This window comes from Eleutherodactylus coqui, chromosome 10, assembly GCF_035609145.1.
Source record: "Eleutherodactylus coqui strain aEleCoq1 chromosome 10, aEleCoq1.hap1, whole genome shotgun sequence".
NCBI classification, from domain to species: Eukaryota; Metazoa; Chordata; class Amphibia; order Anura; family Eleutherodactylidae; genus Eleutherodactylus; species Eleutherodactylus coqui.
This window is the reverse complement of record NC_089846.1, coordinates 104,322,188-104,346,152: the sequence shown is the minus strand read 5'-3', so window position 1 is coordinate 104,346,152 and position 23,965 is coordinate 104,322,188. Positions and strand designations below refer to the sequence as shown.

General features: G+C 43.4%; 1 protein-coding gene across 2 annotated transcripts; it reads left to right on the top strand.

The window, feature by feature from the left end:
• The first annotated feature begins 274 nt into the window (after positions 1-274).
• Positions 275-23,886, top strand: ZC4H2 (zinc finger C4H2-type containing). Of its 2 annotated transcripts, XM_066579864.1 has the most exons (5): positions 283-465; positions 7,973-8,144; positions 16,292-16,464; positions 20,949-21,111; positions 23,269-23,886. In XM_066579864.1, the coding sequence occupies exons 1-5, from the start codon at positions 413-415 to the stop codon at positions 23,380-23,382; spliced, it is 675 nt and encodes a 224-aa protein (XP_066435961.1). In that variant the 5' UTR covers positions 283-412; the 3' UTR covers positions 23,383-23,886. The 2 variants fall into 2 exon arrangements, with proteins under 2 accessions (XP_066435962.1, XP_066435961.1); XM_066579865.1 differs by lacking the exon at positions 20,949-21,111 and having other exon boundaries at positions 275-465.
• The last annotated feature ends 79 nt before the right edge of the window (positions 23,887-23,965 follow it).

The window sequence follows — 23,965 nt, the reverse complement described above, 5'->3', positions numbered from 1 at the left end:
AACAGCCCACCATTGCTAATCAGCCAGTGATGAATGGCGAGAGCAGCGAGGCAGAGCCGAGGACATCACACTCTCCCCCAGCAGAGCCATTAGCAGCCCTCCGCCGCCTCCCTCCGCTGTCAACCCCTTCACATCATTAGCTCCGGCACACTCATTAACACTGGAAGACTCTGCACAGCGCTGGGAGGCAGCCGGAAGTGAAGGGAGAGAGGCGCGCGGAGGCTTCTGGGAGATGTAGTCCTTTGGTGCTGACAGGCGCAGGAGTGAGGTCTCAGAACGGACTGTAGTTCCCGACAGCACCTGCGGCCGTCACTTTTCTGGATCGCAGCCTGTGCTTACCTTCTACCCATTGTATTGTTTGGCTGGTTTTCCTGCAGCTTGCAGCGAGCAGTTGTATCGTGGAGCGCTGAGTATGGGCGATGAGCAGGAGATCATGTGTAAGCTGGAGAGCATCAAGGAGATCAGGTAAGGAGGACGCCGGGGCTTTGTTCTTCCCATGCCATGTATAGGAGGCAGCAGGTAGTGCTGAGCACCTCCACCGCAGGAGCTGCAATCCTTAAGGATGCCTCCATCCTGCAGCTGTGGCTTATTTTATTTCTTACTACTTGGATCCAAGTAACCCTCTGATCCACCTGCAACATTCTTCGCCAATTTTTTTTTTCTTAGTCTATGTTCACACCGGCCGGATTTGCTGTGGATTTTTCTGCAAACCCTTCACATGGACGATCTGCGGCGTTTACGGTAGCGGCAAGATCTCGTCCACGCGCTGCGGAAAAAAACAGCGCATTAAATACGGCGCGGATTTTAAAATCACGGCAGGTCAATTATAGCACTGGATTTTGGGTGCGGATTCCAGCTTTTCAAATGAGGGGGTGAATTCTGCACCAAATTTTGCACAAAAAAAGCACGCTGTTTTTGATGCAGATTTGTAGGCATTCTGCCGCCAATCCGTCCTGCGTGTGCGTAGTCTTAAGGAAAAAAATTGGTGAGCGATGTTGCAAGAGGGAGACTTAAAGGGGTTGTCCGAGTTAAGGAAACACCTGTTATCGGGTCCCCCATGCCTTAGAAATCAGCGGTGACTCACTTCTTCCCGCTTTTCCCCCGCCGCCGGCTGTGGTCTCGCAGTGATGTCACTTGACAGGCTGCAGTTAGTCTGAGACTGACTACAAACAGCTGCTGCAGTCAGTGCCAGCGATCATGGCTGAGCTCCGTCATTTGCTGCTGCAGCAGGGTTGCAGGATGCCATAGAAGTGGAAGACAGCGGGGATCGGGGACGAGCACAGAGCTGGAAGAGGTGAGTGCTATTTTAACGTATGGGGACCTGGTGATTGGGGTTTCCTTAACTCAGATAACCCCTTTAAATGTTTCATTGCTTCTACACTTAATCTCACAATTTAGGCGCCCCATAGTAATCCAAACGATGATCGTACCTGCGCTCTTACAGAGGAGCGACCATCGCTCACTGGATGCGGGTGGAGCGCTCCGGGATGCCGGTATGATCCAGGAAGGCTTTTACACCAAACCATTATTGTTCAGATTCCCGCGATCCATGAAGACTGAACAATAATCATTCGGTGTAAAAGGGCCCTACCAGTATCTTCTGAGTAATAACGCTAAGGGGTGCTTCACGTGTGCGCAATATTTTTGCAATATGCGCCTAAAGACGTAGCTTAGTCTGCCGCACCGATTTCCCTTCCATAACCCGCATGTATACTTGTGGATGTCGGTATGGAGTTTTCTGTGTCTTTAGAGTTAGGTCCCTAGATGGGCCAAGGGACCAGATTGGCGATTTAATCTGACTTGAATAATAACACTATTATCTGATGACTGCTCTTGCTGTGATTGTAGGGTATAAATGATCATTGGGTTGGAAAACCCCATTATGGCAAAGAAGAAGGATTTAATCCTTTAAGGATCAAGCGCGGTAAATTTACGATGCTTGGTCCTGGGCTTTAATCCCAGCCAATAGCAAAAGTATGGTGTGGGATTAAAGCTTCTGCCCCTGTACTCAAGCAGTAGCAGGTTGGGTCCTTGGCTGTCAGAAACAGCCGAGGACCTGGAGGAGAAGTGCTTTTTAACCGCTTCTGCCTTCTTTCCATGCTACACAGCGCTCAGTGAGCACTATGTACTAAGGAGAGAAAGTGGAAGTGTTCTGCGACCTGGCGATCATGTGACCACCGGCTGCCCCCTGGCACAGCAGAGTCCTATTAGACTCTGATCAGCTCTGCCAATGATTATTGTCACTACATGGGGATGTTTTTCCCTGTAACTGGTTTCCTATGGATGCCAAAGCTACAGTGGAAAAGTGTGGGGAAAAAAATGATTTGAATGACCCCCAGAGGTCTCATATGACATCATGGGGAACAAAGATGTTAAAAAAATAGTTACAAAAATAAGTTTAAAAAATTACAGATAAAAATATATACGGAAAAAAGAAAATGAGCCACCGCTGCCGCCAACCAGAACTGTCCAGAATGCACCCTGTAATCCAAAATTATACAAATTCTGTATATGCTTATGTCCAAAACAAAATCAGGAACCAATTTCTGTACTTTATTTTAGCGTAAATATACTAATTTTAAAAATCAACTATAGATTTGAAAAAAAAAATCATTTTTTTAAATCTTTTTACCCCAAATAAAACTATAAAAAATAGCCCTATATGTCATAGGGAAAAAACAGCAAAAATAATTTTGGTTGCTGGAGAACAAGAAATAGGGCAGTAAAATCCCTAAAGTGTCTGGTCCTTTAGGATCGAAGCACCCTGGTGCTTTTAAGGGGTTAATTTGGTATGATTTGTTAATAACATGAATAATATTTTAGCACAGATGAGCGCCCAGGTTATATATGATCAGAGCGCCAATTTCTTTGCAGCCCAGACTAATTTCCGCTACATTTGCAATTAAAGGGGATCTGTCACATTAAATATGTTGTAAAGCCGGAGGAGCCGAGGGGACTGATATATAGTTCTATGGGGAAAGATTCAGTAGAACTTGTACTTTATTCATTTATATCTCTGCACATTCTGGCCTGAACAGTCCAATGGGCGGAGCTATCAGTGATTGACAGCTATCACTGTATGCACAGTCCTACATGGACTCTTGTTACGCCCTGATAGCTCCGCCCACTGGACCTCTAAGCTCAGAAAAAGTAGGGATATAAATGAATAAAACACAAGTTCTGCTGACTCTTTCCCCATAAAGCTATATATCAATCTGCTCGGCTCCTTCGGCTCTATAACATGATGCCGGCAGTTTGGACAGAATATTCAAGCCGACAGATTCCCTTTGTTTTTTATATTATGGAAAAACAGAAGTGAAGAATCATCAGTGATCATGGAGAAGGAACGTTCTCCCCCATCACTCTGGTGTCATTGCATATGCAAAATGTCACATGCAATACGCAGAGAATAGAACCCTGCTAGTGTAATATATAGTAAAAGAATGGAGCCGGAGGGCTTCGGCACTTCAAGTTAAGGGGTTAATTCACACTTGGAGTAGTGGGGGAGTATATTCACTGTGACAATGGAGCCAGTCAAGGGATTCTCACCCCTTTCATTGGCTTCTAATTGTCCCTTGTGCATACACAATAGGGAGAGGTCTTTCCTAGAAGAGTCACTGGGGGGACAATAGGAGAAGGCACTAAATGCATCTGTGGTCACTGATTAGTATTCTCTCGCCCGTTACAATGGCATATACTGCAGTCTGGGATTATGTTCCCTCAGGATCATACGATTTTATAAAGGATAATCGTTTTGTCTAGAAGGGCCTGTAGAGATATATATAAAATTAATTTTCGGTTCTGTATTTTACAGAATCCTATGTACCGCTATTCCCGTATACTGCGGCCGTACGTTAAGATGGAAAGGACAAAATGAACTTCCACAAAAACACAAATTCTACAGAACGGACCCTTTTCAGAGTTACAACTTTTTTTTTTTCTTAGATTTCCGAGGGCTTTTTTTGCCGGGCAAGTTGTATTTAATAGTGCAAATTAACAAGCCATGCACTGTATTGAAAAACTTAAAAAAAAATTTAAGTGGAGTGAAATGAAAAAAAACAAAACAAGAATTGCGCTATTGTTTTTTTTTTTTTTGTATTTGTATGTATATGTATGAGTTATGAGATGCACTATAAATACAGAGTTGTTTTTTTTTGTCGGTTTGAGTTTGTATCTTTTTCAGCGTTCGCTAGTTTTTTAGCCGTTTTCACACAGACTTCACTATAGAAGAAAAAGACACTTGAAAAAATGGAGCATGTATTAACCCTTTCCAATCCACTGTCTGACATCTTAAGACATTATGATTTAACGCTGTACAGCTCCGATGTTGGAAGACGTCCGTCGGGGTTCTCTTACTGTATATTGCCAGCCTCTCTGCTGTCGGAGCCTATCCTACGTGTCACCTCATGCTTTAGCCAACATGTAGCGCCATTGTATAACGGCAGAAAAAGAGTATGCCCCCTAGGAAAACCAGGATACAAATTGGATTGGAAAGGGTTAAACCCCCCCCCCCCCCAAAAAAAAAAACCCATGGCGCTTTTTACAAACTGTGGGAAGAAAGGATTTTCCGCGAATAAACCTTTGACGGCCTATCCCTTAGGAGGGGTCATCAACATTTGTTCAGTGGGGACCCGATCCTTGCTGATCAGAAAAACGAAGGATCATAAGGTTTTTACATTTCTTTTAGACAGAAGGATTATCGTTTAAACGAGTGAAAGTGATTGTTAATTGTTCGGTCTAAAGGCGAGCCAACAGTTGAATGACTAACGATAATCGTTCGCTTTTCGCTCGTTCTTTTTATGCAGGCAAAAAAAATCACCGTTGCTCGCTCGGTTTGTACAGCGAACGTGAAAGACTGAACGATTGTCATTTGAACGGGCCAGCGATGTATCTGCCTGTCTAGACAGCCCGCATGACATCGAACGAGCTGGCGATGACATCATTCGCTCGATAAATCGGCTTGCCTAAAAGGCCCCACACTCCCCTGAAGGAGCACTTGACACGCACCACCTTCACACCTCTGGTACAATTTCTCCTTGTAGTCCAGCAATGAAAATACCAAATCTGCCAAATGGTGCCTGACCGATCCTATTGTCCATAGTGGGGTCCATCCAGCTTCTGGCATACTGCCCAGTTTCATAGTGAACTTTGTGGCAGATTCTCAGTGAGCCTATATGACAGATGTGAAAATGGCCTAATAGATCTAAAAAGTCGATGATTGAAAATAAAGTTTTTATCATTATCAAAACCAGGTTTTTTTGTTTGTTTTTAGCGTTCACAACTGAATCCACAAATGTTTGAGTGGCATTAATGGAATTTATCACTTCAGATATAAGACTGTTGAAGGAATGTGAAGTAGGCCATTGTCTCTATCGGAAATGTCAGCTATAAGAAAGATCTTAGAATAACACATAGGGCTGCAGGAACTTCAAACACGGCTTCCCTGCTGATACGTCTCCAAACTACAGGCTGCTGTCTGCGTCAGTCCGGAGTCTGGAGAGGAGATCCAAGTTCTAGTCTGTTTAAAACGGTCTGCTTCTGCCGACATCTCTGCGGGACACCGGGTTGTACCATTAGGAAACTGGAGCACTGGAATTACGTTGATTGAGCTTACTAATGGTTTCCCCTCGAATTCTCTCAAAGCGTAAATCAAATATATCCATCCTCGGACAACAAGTTTTCTTGACTTAACGAGTAAATTATTATAAAGCTAATACATATTCCGTAACAAAGAAACCTCATAGGCTTTGAAACCCTTTCTTTATTTTCAGCCATGTACTCTAATGGCCATTAAAAAAGTTTTGTTCGCACATTACGGTAATTAGCTTTGCGGTTTTAAACGTTTTAGGACCATTGTATAAAATGTCAGGAAATTCAGGTCCCAACTTCTAGAGCATTTGTCTCATCTTACATGTCAGAAAACTTTTTTTTGGAGATGCCCTATTACACCATATTTACAGTGATGGACCATTGATTGTCCAACAGAAGGCGACGGTGTGTATTCACATAGGACTCTAAAATGACCTTGTATCAAAATAGTGTCACCCAAAGTAGGGCACATTCACACCCGGGTTGGGGCTTTCCACAAGTTACCGTATATACTCGAGTATTAGCCGACCCGCGTATAAGCCGAGTCAATAAGTTTTACCACAAAAAATTGGTAAAACTTATTGACTTGAGTATATACTAGGTTAAAAAATGAAAAAAAAAAGCCATACCCACCTATCAGCCAGCGTCTGTGTCCCCAGCGCGATGCTCTCCCCGGCGGTGCGGCAAGCTGCTTCAGTCCTATCCCCGCTGTCAGCTTCCTGGCTTGTTTTTGAAAACCCACGCCGTCAGCGCTGTGTGAGGAAGTGCTGTGATTGGATAGAGCGCCGGCCAATCACAGCCGGCGCTTGATAAACCAATCATAGCCATTCAGAATGACATCACTGAATGGCTGTGATTGGTTTATCGAGCGCCAGCTGTTAGTGGCTGGCGTTAGAGCCAATCACAGCGCTGACAGCGGGGATTTCAAAACCAAGCCAGGGAGATGACAGCAGGGAGAAGACTGAAGTAGCTTGCCGCACTGCCGGGAACAGCATCGCGCCCGGGACACAAACGCCAGCTGAGATGTGAGTATTGAATTTTTTTTTTTTACCTCACTCGAGTATAAGCCGAGAATTTTTTTTTTTTTAATGCAATGCTTTCTATAAATTTTCAAAAAAATGTTTTCTGTCCGTTTGCTTACTTTCTGTTACTTTCAATTATTTTACTGGAACAAATAGATCTGCAGACTGTTCTGTTTGTTCCGGTAAAATAATATAAATTTGATGGAAAGGAAGCAAATTGACAACAACTCATTTTCTTGGAAACCCATTGAAAGCGATGACAAAAAAATGGAAACGTTTAATTCCATTTATTTGCCACCAAGACGAATAGAGATACAGAATTGTGCCAGAAAGCCCCAACGCAGGTGTGAAGGCACCCTTTATCCGACTCGCCTTTCAGAATAAACTTTGTCTTGTCTGGAGTAGAGAGAAATTAGCTGACTTTTCGTACTTTTGCAAGTCGATATTTCTGATTCCTGTACTGTTTATGCTATAACCGGACTGCATATATGGGATGTTTGTGGCCTTTACTTGGGTATACATGTTTGGACAGCTGCACATATATGTTTGTTCTTGGTATGCAGTGCATGTTCCCTTCACAGACTTTGTCTGTCATCTCCAGCCGTAACCACATGTGGTGGAAGTACTTCGGCATTGTATAATGATGCAAGCATTAGTTTGTTAGCATTATCTCACAAAATAACATTCAGGATCTATCTAGTTCGTTGGGGAGAGAGAGAGAGAGAGAGAGAGAGAGAGAGAGAGAGATCCCTCCCGCCGGCACACAAATCTCTTCTTCCAAGCGGGCAGGTACTCGCTAAGGACAATGCTCGCTCGAGTAATTGTCCTTAGCGAGTATGCTCGCTCATCTCTAATCGTAATGGAGGATACCTTATAGCAGTAATGAGCAGTGGAGATGTGATTTCAGTAGCTAAAACTCCGTAAACAGTGACTGTCCACTTGCAGGCAGTGTCTGTTTGGTTTCTCTCCTTTTCGCTTTCCCCTGTTCTTTATATATTCCAAAGAGCAGAGGGGACTCCTCCCCTTTCTCTATCCCTAAGCTGGTGTTTTCTGTCAATCATTTGACTGCAGGCAGTTAATAGCAAGGTAGGAGGACGGCAGATATCTAGTGGTCAACACTTCAGAGGAATTTTTCAGCATAAAAATGTCGTTTTCGGTAAATAAATAGGCTGATGTCATGAACTGCGCCTGCCTAATTATTAACTAGTCTGTGCTGGTGTCCAATTGCAGGCATTGGCACATTGTGGGGGATCATCAGAAGCTACCTCCATCGTGCTACTGGAGGGAAACAACTTCATTATCATCCATATTTTCAGACTTGGTGTTTTTTAGGATAATTGCTACATGATTGTTTTCTCCAGGAACAAGACTCTTCAGATGGAGAAAATAAAGGCTCGCCTGAAAGCAGAGTTTGAATCCTTAGAATCCGAGGAAAGGCACCTGAAGGAGTATAAGCAAGAAATGGATCTTCTTCTTCAGGAAAAAATGGCCCATGTAGAAGAGCTGAGGCTTATACATGCTGATATTAACGTGGTATGTACCGTACTTTATACAGAATTGTACCTGCATACATACTGCGTTTCCCCGAAAATAAGACACTGTCTTATGTTTATTTTTGCCTCAAAAGAGGCACGGTGCCTTATAATTCTCACCTAGCAGTTGGCGTTTACGTCCCTTGCGCTGGTTTCCGTTGCTGCTGCAGGCTTCTGTGTCCTCTGGCATGCTGACAGAGCAGTTCATTGGTTAATCGAGCACCACGTCAGCCAAGAAAAGCCAGCGCTCGATTAACCAATCACAGACATTCATTGAATGACATCATCGAACTGCTCTGTTGGCGTGTAGGAGGACACGGCAGCCTGCAGCAACGACGAGGACCAGCACGAGGGACCCGAACGCTGGCTGCTAGGTGAGTATTTGCTAGGTTGTCACGCTGTCAGCCTGATGTTGTAGTGTGACAGGGAACCGAAATATTTAAACCCTCTGTCACAAAAACCCCGGAACACAACACTCATATTGAGCACCGTATTCCAGAATGCAGGAGGACTACTTCCGGCTTCCGTTGGTTGCTAAGGAATCTCGTAAAGTCAGTAATGACCTCATAGTAATTCCCTCTGCAGACAGTGCTTGGAGACCTTCACGGAAGATGCGATGTGCGTCCTGTCATGTCTGTGCGTACAGATCACAGCTCGCAGTGATCTGGTGGGCTGTTACCAGTAGATCACTGTTTATCAGTAGTCTGTATGTGGGGACAGCAGGGAACATATAGACACTATGTTCCCTGCTCACCTGTGCCTGCATAGTCAAATAAAAGATATTTAATAAATAGATACAGGGAAAGCTAAAAACACAAAAAAACCCTAAAAAAAGTTATGAAATGATAAAATGTGAAAGATATAAGAACTAAAATAAAAAGCCATCTTCTCCTTCAAAAAGAGGATGCCACTTCAAACCCCGTACACCAATTTCAGACCTCCTGCTTGACACGGAGGCATTTTTACGGATGTCAGCTGCCGCACAGAATATATACTACGCCAATCATAAAATAACTACTCCCGGCCACCAATTTTAGTCTGTTCTACCCCAATCATTGTTTTTGCCTTACTAAAAAATGTATGTACTTGGGTGATTATCATTCGTGTACAGAGACTCCAGCTGAAGCCACAGGGGAGATGCATTAAAAGCTAAAATAGGGTTTCTGTTTTCGCCACTATAGCGATGTCTTAAAGTACACAATATACACATATGACATCGCAGTATACCGGAGAAGTAGAGGATTAATTTTTATGGTAAATATTCGTTAAACAGAGTAACTTAATAGTTTTTACTCATTTTTCATGCAATATTTATTTTTTTTCCTACTTTTGACTATTATTCCCTAGTTGATATCCGTCTCAGTTTTGAGTAGTAATAAACCCCCGTGTGTTCCGAAATAAAATAAAACCTTTTGGATTAGACTAAGAAAAAAAAATTACTTTTGGTATGTAGCATTTCAGTAGAGGAAATTTAGCTTTGGGCATGAAGGCCAAAACATCCGAGTCTTGAAAGGATTACTACTGCGATAAGCCGGAGTTGTTAACCTCTTTTTATAGGCAGTTTTCCATTTATTTTTGGGCTTAGCTGTGCAACATTAAATTAATGAGATCTTATAATTTATGACCTTGCACCGCCGTTCCATTTTATGTTTTATTTAGAAAAAATGTATACTTACCAAATTGCAGAGTCCCCTTGACCCGAAGCTGGGAATGACATCATCAGCCTCTCCCAACTTGAGGCTTTTCGCAGCTACTTATAATTTATCCACTGTATGTCCCTTCATTTTAAGGTACTGGCACTTTAAGCATACGTAATATAGTGTGCATTGGGTAATATAGTATGGCGATTAATTAGCAAGTGTTATTTTTTTACCTATTTTTGTTGTTAAACAAAACAAACTATGTGACTTCTGATTGTACTTCATCAACACCAGGGGTGGATTTGAAACCCAAAGTGGTCCTGGAAAAAAATTATAAAGTGACCCCAAACCGAGTTTAAAAAAAAAACAACAAAAAAACCCCACATTTTTATTTTTACTGCAATCGTCATGCTCCCTATAATTACCTCTATATTGTCATTGTACAAAACGCACTATACCAAGACCAACATTACCAGTAATAACACTATATGAATCCCAAATAATACCGCCACATATGATCACATACTACTCCACTTAGTGATGGAATGACACCACTATAGAGTTGCTGAATAAAGACAATTACAGAGATCAACATTATGAAAAATAACACTATATGAAGACCAAATTACACCGCACACCATGATTACATATGACGACAATACCTCCATACTTCTACTGAATACCAACTACTACAAAGAATGATATCAATAACCACAATATAGGAGAGCCAAGAAATACCCACAAACTGTGACCACATAACACCCCCATAGTATAACTGAAAAAAAAAGTATACAAAGACCAAGGATATCCCCATACAGTGACCATAGATCGGTAGATACCAGTTCACAGTTGCTCTGCAGACTGTATAAGTGATTACAGTACAGTTACCCCTGGTAATCGCTGGTGATGTTCCCTTTGACTCGGGTCATTCACTTTCTCTTACCTTCTCAGTCTGGCTCAGATCACCATCATGATTTCTACTGGATACAACTTGTTGCTGCATAATTTGACAGACAAACAACTTTTACTCCTCAGTTTTTCAGTGACTCACTTTATTTTCCATAGCTTTACACAATGTCCCCATCCATGTTGCTCCAGACAGTAATAATGCAGTATGCACCACATAGTAAATCCTTTTTTGCTCCTTGTAGGCCCCACATAGTAAGTGCCACTTTCAGTGCTCCCTACACAGCAATGGTGCCCCCTTACATGCCACCACTCAGGTATAATGCCCCTCCTGGCCTGCATTTAGTAATGCAGTGGTGCCCTGGGTTAAGAGTTTAATTTGTTCCATGACAAAGCTCTTAACCCAAAACACTCGTATGTCAAAACCAGTTTTCCAATTGAAATGAATGGAAACTGCATGAATCCGTTCTGCCATTTCTTTCAATGGGGCTGCCACTGCTGCCAGCTGCCCCATTGAATACAATGGGCTGCTGGCAACCCCGCAGTGATTTTTCAGGGAAGGGCTTTAAATATAAGCCCTTCCCTAAAAATGTAAAAAATATATATACCCGTCTCTCCGACGCTGCCGGGGCTCAGCCACATGTAGCCACGTCTTTTCCCTGCACTGCTCTGAAGTTCTTTCATCAAGCGCGGACTTAAAAGCTCCGCCTGCTGAAAGAGCTGTATCTGATTGGCTGAGCGCTCATTCAATGAATGACAGCTGAGTGCTGCCTGTGATTGGCTGAGCGCTCAGAGGACTCCCCGCTTGGAATGTGAAGCAGGCTTGTAACTCTTAAGTCAGAGCAAAAATTCAGGAGAGAGCCTGCTCGCAAGTCGAGAAGCTCGCAAGCGGAGGCACTCACAAGCCAAGAGATCACTGTAATTACACCTCTCCTGGCCTGCTTTTAAAGGGGCTGTATGCCCATTTTTTTCATTGAGGACCTATCCAGAGGATAGGTTATCAGTAATTGATGGATGGGGGTTTGCCGCTCAGGACGTCTGTCAATCAGCTGATCAGTGGGTCGGGTGTTGTCATAAGCAGACCGGGAATGGAGTGCTGGCTACACTTCTGTTGAAATCAATAGAAAAGCCGTACGGCACTTCCTGCTCCTTTCCTGGATGTGATGTCCTGACGATAAGAGCAGCAGGAAGTAGAGGGACAGCACAGCTCTTCCATTGATTTCAATGGGAGTGAAGTCAGCACTTCATCCTGCCCACTGTGCTGTGCAGGGGAGGATCAGCTGACAGATAAGGGTCCTGAACGATGAACCCCTGTCCACAACTACCGATGACCTACCCAGAGGATAGATCTTCAGTGAAAAAATTGGCATCTACTCTTTTAAGTAATAATGCCCCTCCTAGACCCCTATTTAGTAGTAATGCCCCTCCTGGCCCTCGTGTAATAATGCCCCTTAGCCCCCCGTGCGGTGCTGCTTGTTATATGCATTTGAAATCATTGGTGGTGAAGTTGCCCATTACACTTCCTGCTTTGACCCCAACGCAGAATCGGAAATGTAGTAAACGGCTTCACATTCATTGATTTTAGTGGGAATGAAGCTGTGTATTGGACTTCCTGCTCCGACCCCCGATAACTACATCTGGCCCCGCTGACATTTGCGTCGTATCTGCGGTGATGTAAATACAGCATTTTCAGTCCGCGTAGAAAGGGATCGGAATTGTTGTAAAGGAGATCTCCATATTTCTTGATGCTTCAGCTCGTTCTCCACTCATCCGTGGCAGAATTCAAATTGCCGGTTAAATGTCATAGTAGCGTAATTGTTTGTGACACGATCCCCACAGTGAAGATTTGTCGTAATTGTTACAGTAATTTACAAACATGAGCTTTGCTTCATTTACCTCAATGATCCCACAGCATTTATTCCGAAGGGAGAGAATCCTAGTAATAACCATAATAATTACGTCCGCGGTATTTTACATTGTCGGGGGGAGGGGGGGGGGGGGACCTTTTACTAATCACCGGAATTAATAGACGTTTTCAGAATATGCGCATTGGTCGCAAATATCAACAGTTACACGCTACATTTATTTTATGCCATTTTGAAAGGACATAAGAAACAGTGAATATCGCTTGATTGTAGTTGTCGCGGTACCCTCCAATAGGTGCCGTTGTGGAGTTGGGTTATCAAACCTGCTTTAACCCTTTCCAATCCACTGTCTGATGTCTGAAGACATTATGATTTAAGGCTGTACATCTTCGATGTTGGAAGACATCCGTCGGGGTTCTCTTACTGTATATTGCCAGCCTCTCTGCTGTCGGAGCCTATCCAACGTGTCACCTCATGCAGTACTGGCTTTAGCCAGCATATAGCGCCGTTGTATAACGGCAGAAAAAGAGTAAGACCCCTAGGAAAACCAGGATACAAACTGGATTGGAAAGGGTTAAGGCCTTTTTACACGGAATGATATCGGTCAAACTAGTGAAAGTGAACAATGAAAAATCTATCAAATTTGAAGACTGTCTAATCTACGTTTAGACCACCTTTTAGTTGGCACAATTTTTGGTGAAATTGGTCACGTCCTCCTTTTTGTTAATGAAGGAACGCCCCTTGTTGGACTTTTATATATCACTAAACTACACTGTGGCCTGTGAAGAGCCCCTCATTAGCCTGCTGAACGCATAGGCTACATTCATACTGAAAAAAAAGTTTCCGAAACACTTAGTAAATGTCGCGCAACGCATGTTTGACAAAAAACTTCTCTTCCTGCACCACAAAAATCATCTTTAAAATCTCTTTATTTTTTTGGTTGAAAAACATGATCAGCAAAAGCCCGCACTTGCGCCACCAACGCGTTTCTTGCATAATCTTAATCATTATGTTAATCCTCTAGCGTATATACGCTAGAAACGCATTGGTAACGTGAGTGCGGGCATTTGCTGATTATATTTTTTAATCGTGTTACAAATAAAATGAAGGGATTGTAAAGAATATTTTTTTTTTTTGCGTTTGGAAGATACATTTATTAGATATTTATTGGCTTGGCGTCCAGCAAGGAGTCCGGACCCCCTCCCCAACACACGCTCTGCAAGTGCTTAACCCTTTCCAATCGACTGTCTGACGTCTAAAGACATTCTTCCGATGTCGGAAGACATCCCTCAGGGTATTCTTACTGTTTATTACTGGCCACTCTGTTGTCGGGGCCTCTCCAGCATGTCCCATACCGCAGTACTGGCTCTAGCCAGCAGGTGGCACCATTGTAAAATGGCAGAAAGAGAAAATCCCCAAGGAAACCCTGAATCCAAAATTGGATTGCAAAGGGTTAATACACTGATGGTGAGCTGACAATAGTTTGTGTGTTTGAGTTTTCAGGTGCAGCTTTTGCCAGAAAACCTTCAAACTTTCAATAGTAAATAAGACCCAACATGTACAGCTGGAGGAGGATGGAAAATGTAGCAGAAAACTTGAAAAGCTAAAATGTCAATTCCCCCCCCCCCCCCTTAAATCTACAGTTGAAAACATTTGAAACACACTTAGGATTAGTCGAGAACCCGCCACACCTGTATTTCCTCTACTATATTTCAAGCTATGACATTACATAAAATTTTATGACTTCTAAAATGACACAAGTGACCCATTCAGAAGGGCCGCTATAGGGGTAAAGACATAACCAGGCTATAATCCAACAGAGCTGATCTGGGTGGCAGGGGGCACATGATGGTCATGTGATCGCCAGGTCGAAAGCGGAAGTGGCATTTCCACTTCCTCTATTTACTACATAGCACTCATTAAGAGCTAAGTAGCCGGCAAGAGAGAAGGCAGAAGTAGTTAATTAACCACACCTGCCTACCACATCTGCGACTAAAAGCCCAGGACCCGACCTGCTCTTGCTACATCGCAGCATATCGGAGCTGTCCTCTGTATACTGTAACATACATGTACAGAAGAGAACTCCAACATCGCAGCTCTCTTCTGCATAGTGTTAGAAACGTGTCGGACCTCGCCCCACGGGAGCTGTGCAGGGAAATCTCAATGTTGGACGAGGTCTGACACTGGATTGGAAAGGGTTAATTCTACCTGTTAAAATAGACACGCTGCAGTTACCATATTTTTAGCCCTAGAAGATGAGCTTTTCTTTCTTCTTTCCTTCCCTCTCCCACCCCACCCCCCTCACACGCACACAAATTTAAAGGGGTTGTCTCGCGCCGAAACAGGGTTTTTTTTTTCCCAATAGGCCCCCCGTTCGGCGCGAGACAAACCCAAAGGATGGGTTAAAAAAAAAAAAATAAATAAATATATATATATATATATATATATATATATATATATATATATATATATATATATTACTTACCCGAATCCCCGCTCTGCGACGACTTCTTTCTTCCTTCTCCAAGATGGCCGCCGGGATCTTCACCCACGATGCACCGCGGGTCTTCTCCCATGGTGCACTGTGGGCTCTGTGCGGTCCATTGCCGATTCCAGCCTCCTGATTGGCTGGAATCGGCACACGTGACGGGGTGGAGCTACGATGACGACGCGGGACCAGCTCTCTGGCACGAGCGGCCCCATTCACAAGGCAGAAGACCGGACTGCGCAAGCGCGTCTAAAAACGCCAGAAGACAGCGAATTTAGACGGATCCATGGCGACAGGAATGCTAGCAACGGAGCAGGTAAGTGAATAACTTCTGTATGGCTCATATTTAATGCACGATGTACATTACAAAGTGCATTAATATGGTCATACAGAAGTGTATGACCCCACTTGCTGCCGCGAGACAACCCCTTTAAGGTTTCTAGTACGATCTTGAGTTTAACACGCAATCGTGCAAACTAAATTGCGTTCACGCAAACAAGCATGCGATCATTTACTAGTTCTCTCACCTCTGTATTGCTGATGAGTGCCGGTGGGAACTGCTGCTGCTCCCCTGCCTCCATCAATTGGATTCTTTCCTTCCTCTTGCCGTACAGAAGCACCACTGTGGCACGGAGCTCGGGTGTTTCAGACCTCCGCTGCGCTTTGTGCTCTGTCCCCCAGTACTATCCCCTGCACTGTCCCTTGGTGAGTTCAAAATATTTTCCCCTATTTTCCACCTCTAAAACGGGGGTGCGTCTTATATAGTGAAAAATAGGGTAATAACTGTGGTCGCTGATTGGCTTCTGGGACCAGGAAGTGCAGAGACCAGTGGGGAACCGAGGGGAGCATCTGATTGGGGGCAGCAGGGCATTGGTAAGGTATTAGACTGCTACAGCAAGAAAAGCTAAGCATCTGTCTGTCTCTCTGTTCCATTTTTGGAGTAGAGAAATGGAAACTAAAATAGAAATTACGTTTCTTTTTTTCCCCAATTGATTTCAATGGGTTTAAAAAAAAAAAACAAAAAAAAAACCAGAGCACTATTAAGGGAAAAAATTGAAACCTGACAATTGCATTTCATTGCTGACAACCCAACGGAATCAATGAAATGGGTCCATATTTTTCCTATTTTATTTCAGTTTCTCTCCTGCAAAAACAGAGCAGAGACAAAAACCCTAAACTGACCCTAACACAAGTGTGAAGGCACTCTAACTTATAGTTTGTGTCTCATTTTGTAATTCTTCTACTGCAGATGGAAAACACGATCAAGCAGTCTGAGAATGACTTGAACAAATTGCTGGAGTCCACCCGGCGCTTGCATGAAGAATACAAACCTCTAAAGGAGCATGTGGATGCCCTGAGAATGACGCTTGGGCTGCAGCGGCTGCCGGACCTGTGTGAGGAGGAGGAGAAGCTGTCCCTGGAGTAAGTAGGATATGCATGTATTTGTATTTAAAGGGGTTTTCTAGGGAGAATACTCCTCAGGATAGGTCATCAATAGTTGATTGGCTGGGGCCCATCGTGCGAAACCCCGACCAATCGGCTGAGCGGGCACATGCTGTCAGCGCCGCAAATGCACAGAGGTGAGAGCGGAAGCAGCGGAAGTTTCTGCTTAGACCTCTGTATAGTGGCTGGTGCTTGTAACTGCAGGCACGGCTATCATGGATTTCAATGAGGCATTAAGAAGCAAGCGCTGTAAATTTACGTCACTTGATCCTGGGCTTTAATCCAGTCCGATAGTAAAAAATATGGCACGGGATTAAAGCTCCTCCTCCTCCTGCAATGTAGCACTTGCAGGTCAGGTCGTCAGCAGAAGGCAGAAATGTTTTTTGACCGCTTCTGACTTCTCTCTAGCAGACTATATAAAGCGCTCAATGACCACTATGCACTGAATGGAGAAAGTGGAAGTGTCACTTCCATTATTCAACCCGGCGATCATGTGACCACCGGGTGTCCCCTGCCACTGCAGAGTTGCAGAGTTTTAGCAGACCCACATTGGCTCTGTTGGTGACTATAGGGGGATGTTTTCCCCTGTAACTGGGGCTCCTATGGATGCCCCAGCTACAGTGGGAAAGTGTGAAATTAAAAAAGAAAAAAGACAATGTGACATCATGGGGGACATGGATAGTAAAAGAAAATGGGTACAGAAAGAATTTTAAAAAATTACAGAAGTGTGTGTGTGTGTGTGTGTGTGTGTGTGTGTATATAAAGAAAATGTCCCGCTGCCGACAGCCTAAACAGTCACCATATGTGCCCTGTAATCCGAGGCTATACAAATCGTATATCAAAACGTCCAAAACAAATGAGGAACCCATTGCCATACTTTATTTTAGCACACACTAATCAAAAAACAAAACTATAAATATTTTTACCCCCAATAAAACCGGGAAAAAAAGCCAGTCAAAAAAAGATATAAAAAAGTAGCCCTATATTTCACGAGGGAAAAAAACAGCAAAAATAATTTTGATAACTGAAGGAAAAAAAGACAGGTCAGCAAAATTATTTTAAAAAGTATCTGGTCCATAAGGGGTTAAATACCGTATATACCGGCGTATAAGGCGACGGGGCGTATAAGACGACCCCCCAACTTTCACCTTATACGCCGGGAATACAGTGGAGAAAAAAAAAATCAGTACTCACCTCCCCCGGCGTTCTGTCGCGCTCCGGCAGGATGTCGCTCGCTCCTCGTCCCCGGCGCAGCATTGCTTTCTGAATGCGGGGCTTGAAATCCCCGCCTCCAGAAAGCTAATACACACGCCGTCAGCCAGTTACAGCCATTCAATGACATCATTGAATGGCTGTGATTGGCTAAAACACACGTGGCTTCAGCCAATCACACTATTCAATGACATCATTGAATGGGTGTGATTGCTAACACACGTGCGCCTTCAGCCAATCACAGCCATTCAATGCTGTCATTGAATGGCTGTAACTGGCTGACGGCGTGTGTATTAGCTTTCTGGAGGCGGGGATTTCAAGCCCCGCATTCAGAAAGCAATGCTGCGCCGGGGACGAGGAGCGAGTGACATCCTGCCGGAGCGCGACAGAACGCCGGGGGAGGTGAGTAATGATTTTTTTTTTTAACACTTTTTTTTTTTTTATTACTGGCGTATAAGACGACCCCCGACTTCAGAGCAGATTTTTCGGGGTTCAAAAGTCGTCTTATACGCCGGTATATACGGTACTCATTTCCTGTCCATATAATTTTTTTTCACTCTTGGAAAACCCCTTTAGACACATAATATACTAGCTGCATATGACCACCACTGGAGGTGCTCCATGACTACCATGCAGGCCATGCCGCTGCATCTACTGGCTCTGGTGATCACTGTGTAAACACCCACTCGAAATAGCAGAGCTGTTGGGTCTTAAGAGATCCAGATCAGCTAATATTATGACATGGATGTGTTTTCCTCCTGTAGATGCCCCAATTCTAGTGGAAAACTGCAGAGTAAAATAAATTATATAGAAAAATGTAAAAAATTTACAATATAAATAAGGAAAAAACATTAAGCTCATATAATACAGACCGTTGTCATAGCCGGTGTGACAAGACACCATATCAAAATACAGAAGGCATTCTAAGAATTTTATTTTTGGGTATATTTGCTATTTTAAAAACACAAAAGAAAAAAGACTTTAAAAAAAAAAAAAAAGTTTTTTTCTTTTTTTTTCTATTGAATCCAGTGGGCACTGCGATACCAACCCAGGCCGCTATGCTATGGTCAGTGTTTTCTGCTTCTTCTGCTGACCACAATGAGAGTGGCCCCATGAATTAGCTGATTGGTGGGGATCCCGAGCGTCGGGCCTTTGCAGATCTATTGATGACATGTTGGTCATCAATAGAAAAAAATGTAAAAAGTCCTGGTATAACCATTTAATGACAGTTAATTGCATTGGGATCAAAGCCATACAAACATCACTGAAAATGGCCGTACTTTGTGATACAAAGGTACAGGGGCAGGTATGAACCGCAGCATGTAAAAGGCAACATTCTAGATGGAGGGGTAGGATAGTTGTAAAATACTGATTAAACAACCCGCCACACATTTACTATTTATTTGTGGGGGGTGGGGGTGGGGGCGCTACTATACTACTTGCACACAGATGAGGCTCCTATAGGATGATAGTCACACAGATACATGTAGTGCAGCATGCAGGCTTACAGCCTATTGGCCACATCATTACTTTTAGGAAGTATTGGGGCAGCCCACCTGATCTAAGTGTACCCCAAAAAGTGCTGACTGCCCTGGACTCCCCCAGTATCTCACGGCCAAACGACTTCTGCAAATAAATAGAAAGACAGTTGATATTTTGGCCAAAATACACAACCCACAACGAGGGTCTTCCTGTCTTGTGGGTCCAATACGCTACATTACATGACAAACAAGTCACTGAAAATGGATCAAATCCATGCGAAAATAACTGAAAACGGCCCTACTTCCCGATGCAAGGATACATGGCTAATGTAGACGGATGTTTGTACCTGCCCATGTATCTTGGATCATTACGTATGGCTGTTTCTAGTGTACATTAGCCTTAATAAAACGAGAAAATAATTTTAAATTAATTTATTTTTTTTAAATAAGGTATTTAATTTACACTGGTGATCGCGATTTTTGCTGTGAAATCGCATCTTTGTTCCTGCGATTTTTGAGCATCAGCGATGCTTTCTCCTCGGAATAATCTTGCATCGATGCCGCACGCAATTTTCTTGTGCGGTAAAATTGTGTGAAACTCCATAAGAGTCTCAGTCAAAAATGCATTGCATGAAAATCACAAGTTCGTGCGATGCGATAAAAAGGAGGCTCCATAGAGAAACATGGGAGATTAAAAAAAAATCGCAGAAAGATGGAGCGTGCTGCTTTTTTTAAATTTATTTTTTATTTACCGCATGAATGAAGACTCTGCAGATGGGAATAAAACCATTGAAAATCATTGGTTTTATAATTCTGCGTTTTCACTCACTCTCGATTTTGTTGCACGTGTGAAGGCACCGTGCTTTCACACGTGGCGGATTTCACCATTTCAGCTGAGTGGGTGAAGCCTGCTGTGGATCCGCACTAGTGCTACAGATTTCCTGCTGCAGAATAGTTGCCCCACTTTCACTATGTTTACATGCACCCTCAGGTTACGTTCATACGGGGCGGAAATGCTGTGGAATTTCTTCCGAAAATTCCGCTGCAAATTTGGCAGCATTTGCGCATGCAAAATGGAGTCAAAATCCACAACATTGGCGTGGACTTTGACTCGAAATAAGCTGCATATCCGCAGCTGATTTGAGCAGATATGGCGCTCCTCTCACCTTCCCATTCATCATGCTATCAACACAGCCTTTAACCCTCACTGTGCTCGCAACAGGCCGCCGGGTACTGGGTGAAGGGGTGCGAGAAGACTTCAGAGTGCTGTATCTTCTGAAATCCGCAGCGGATTTTGACTCTTTTGGATGCAGAAAGGCTGCGAAACTTTCCACTGCGGAAATTTCGCAGCATTTCCGAGTTGTTTGAATGTACCCTGCGTGTCGGTTAAAGACAAGCTGCAAAAATTATTTAAGGTAGCCCAAATCATAAGAAGAGGGGCCATTAATGCATCACGCACGCAAAAAGTCTTTGGTGATTTGGGGCCAAATTTATTAAATACCTTTCCAGTCCAGTCATTTTTCTGTTTTACATCCTGAAGGAACTTCTATATGGGACATCCATCCAAGTGATGCTCTAATGGTAGAGTTTTCCTCCACTATATCGTAATGGGGCCATAGCTCATCACTTCATGCCCCCCCTTAATAGGAGAGACCCTCTGCTCCCCACAGGCGATCGGCGATCTGTAGACCACAGCAATCGTCTGTTCTACAGCTATAAAGAATATTACACCGGGTGCAAAAAAATGTAACACTTATCTTTTTGTTGTAGCTATTTTGAAAAACAGAAAGCGGAGTGGCAGACAGAACCCCAGGAGCCGCCTATACCAGAATCCCTGGCGGCAGCAGCTGCGGCGGCCCAACAGCTACAAGTAGCCAGAAAGCAGGATACCAGACAGACGGCTACATTCCGCCAGCAGCCGCCCCCCATGAAGGTAACGGTGTCATCTATGCTGATAACTAGCTGATCAGTGGATGTTCGACCACTAGGACCCCCACGAGTCACCAGAATGGGGGTCCTGTATCACCCATAGAGACTGAGAAAATGAATGCAGCTGCAATGGGAGTGCCGAAAATATCAGAGTTCAAGCGCTCAGCAATCTCCAGGACCTCATGGTGGAAGCGGTGGAGAGGTCAAGCACTTGAATTTTTCTATTTAAGCCACTCCTGTTGGAATGCATAGAGTGGTGGCTGGGCATGTGTGCTGCCACTCCATTCATATTGCCAGTCTCTTGGGGAAATATGGAACCCACATTCTGGCAATTGGTGTGAATCGCAGCGGTCATTCCCCCCACCAATTGGCTATCCCCTATCCTGTGCATATGCCCAAAAATAGAACATGCTGCACTCATGGGAATAAACCCATTTAAAAGAATGGATTTCATATTCGAGCGTGTTTTCTAAGCAAGACTGCAGTGGGCAAAAGAGCACAAAAAATGTATCCCAGAAGGATGAAAAAACATCACTTCGTCAGATGAATTCAGATTTCTGTTGCACCATGCGGGTGGAAGGATCAGAATTTGGTGCAAGCAGCATGATTCGGTGAACCCTTCCTGTCAGGTATCAACAGTCCGAGCTGTAGGGATTGATGAATTGTTTCTATGCACACCCTGTGACCTCCGATACCTGGAGATGGACGCCACTATTAACTGCTGCAGTTCTAAAGGACAAAGAAGGTCCGATGCGCCGCTAGATGGGAGTCTCTCTTAATTTAGGTGTTCTCTCTAAATAAAATGGTCAACTAAGCTGAAATAGGAAAGATGGCAGTGACATGTGGAGGCTCCAGATCTTTGCACCCTTAGAGCACACTACATTATCCTTGAAGGATATGTTTCCACATGATGGACAGTACCAGATAAACGCTGCATATTAGGTTGTATAGTAACATAGTATGTTAGGATGAAAAAAGACACATGTCCATTCAATTCAACCTATTATCCTCCACCCCTCACACACGCCCTCAATGTTCATCCAGAGAAAGGCACAAAAAAAGCCAATGAGGTAGAAGCCAATTCTCATTTTATGGGAAAAAAATTCTTCCCAACTCCAATCTCAAGTAATCCTTGACTATAACATGTAATATTGTAACACTCATGAAAAGCGTCCAGGCCCCTTTTGTACTCGTCTAGTGAGTTTGCCATTACCACCACCTCAGGCATAGAGTTCGATAGTCTCACTGCTTTTACAGTAAAGAACCCCTTCCATGTCAGTGTAGAAACCTTCTTTCCGTAGAGGGCACCACCCTGTTACAGTCGCAGTCTTGGGTTTAAATAGATGGGGGGGAAAGATCTCTGTATTTATACATGGTTATTAGATCCAAACCTAAATGACCTTATTTTGATAACCTCTCCTGGGTATTGTAATCTGCCTATTCTAGTTGTCCGCCTTTGTACCCGCTCAAGTGCTGATATGTACTTCTTGAGTACCGGTGACCAAAACTGTCCACAATATTCCACATGTGGTCTGACCAGTGACCTGTAAAGAGGAAGAACAATGTTCTCATCATGGGCCTCTAGACCTGTTTTGACGCACCCCACGATCCGATTTCCCTTAGCAGCAGCTGCCTGACACTGGTTGCTCCAGTTAAGCTTACAGTTAACTAAAATCTCTAAGTTCTTTTCCCATGTCGGTGTTACCCAGTGGTTTCCCATTTAGGGCTCGTTCAGATGACTGTGTGTTTTGCGCATGCATAAAGCACGCTTCTAAAACAACCAATGGGTTCCCATTTATTGAATGACAGCTGATCATTCGTTGCAGTGCTCAGCCAATCAGAGGCAGCACTTTCAGGAGGCTGGGATTTTTCGATCTCTGCCACCAGAAATACAGAAGAAGGCTACCAGGGAGAAGAGCTGGACTTCTGAGTTAAGATTTTTTTTTGATTGTTTGTTTCCTGCAACTATGGATGCTTTTCGGGGTAAGGCTTATATTTCAACATACTGTACTGCATTGTAAGTAGGTCACTGGTAAGGACTCTACAATCTGGGTATCTGAAAAGCCGTATATGGTCAGCTTTGTTATTTTTATGAATATATATTCTGCAGTTATGATTATGTAAGAAATGCATGGTCTAAAGCTGTATTTTATCCCCCCAGGCGTGCTTGTCTTGTCACCAGCAGATCCATCGTAACGCACCTATTTGCCCACTCTGCAAAGCAAAGAGCCGGTCTCGAAATCCAAAGAAGCCAAAACGGAAGCAAGATGAATAGAAGATAGTAGCCCCTCCTTGAACCTGAAAGATCCCTTTCCCCCCAATACTTTCTAGTAATAATGTAATCATGCTCGCCCTGAAACCTGTGAAACCTTGAACTGAACGTGTGGTGTTTTTCTATTTAATGTGTTGTAAGCACAATGGGCTGTTTTGTTACCGTGGTGCAGTTTTAGCATAAAACAGAGCTGCAAAACAAAGCCAAATATTGTAGCTGTTTTTGCCGTAACTCCGCTACAACCATACATTCCCAGTGTTTGTTGTAAATTTTTTTTTTTTTTTTTTTGTCGAAAAAGCAAAGACAAAAATATTGACGTTTTCGGTGCTATTTTCACTTCCTGTCCTTTTCAACGAAATTTTCCATTGCTTTCAGAGGATAAGAACAATGTGCAATTACATAAGACAAACAGAACACTCTAAATGATTACTTTAAAATGCCTCAATTACCTCTCACAAGCCAATGGATTGATAAAATAAAAGGGAAGAAAAAAAATCTATCGTAAAAGATATTAAAGCGTATTTACTATTCAGAATACAACGCAAGTTACGCCACAAAACCGTCTTACATGATCGCGCCACATTTA

Coding starts and splice junctions, on each gene's coding strand:
- ZC4H2 (XM_066579864.1), top strand. CDS start 413: ATGGGCGATGAGCAGGAGATCATGTGTAAGCTGGAGAGCATCAAGGAG. Junction 16,465..20,948: donor GAGGAGAAGCTGTCCCTGGA/GTAAGTAGGATA, acceptor TTTTTGTTGTAG/CTATTTTGAAAAACAGAAAG. Junction 21,112..23,268: donor AGCAGCCGCCCCCCATGAAG/GTAACGGTGTCA, acceptor TTATCCCCCCAG/GCGTGCTTGTCTTGTCACCA.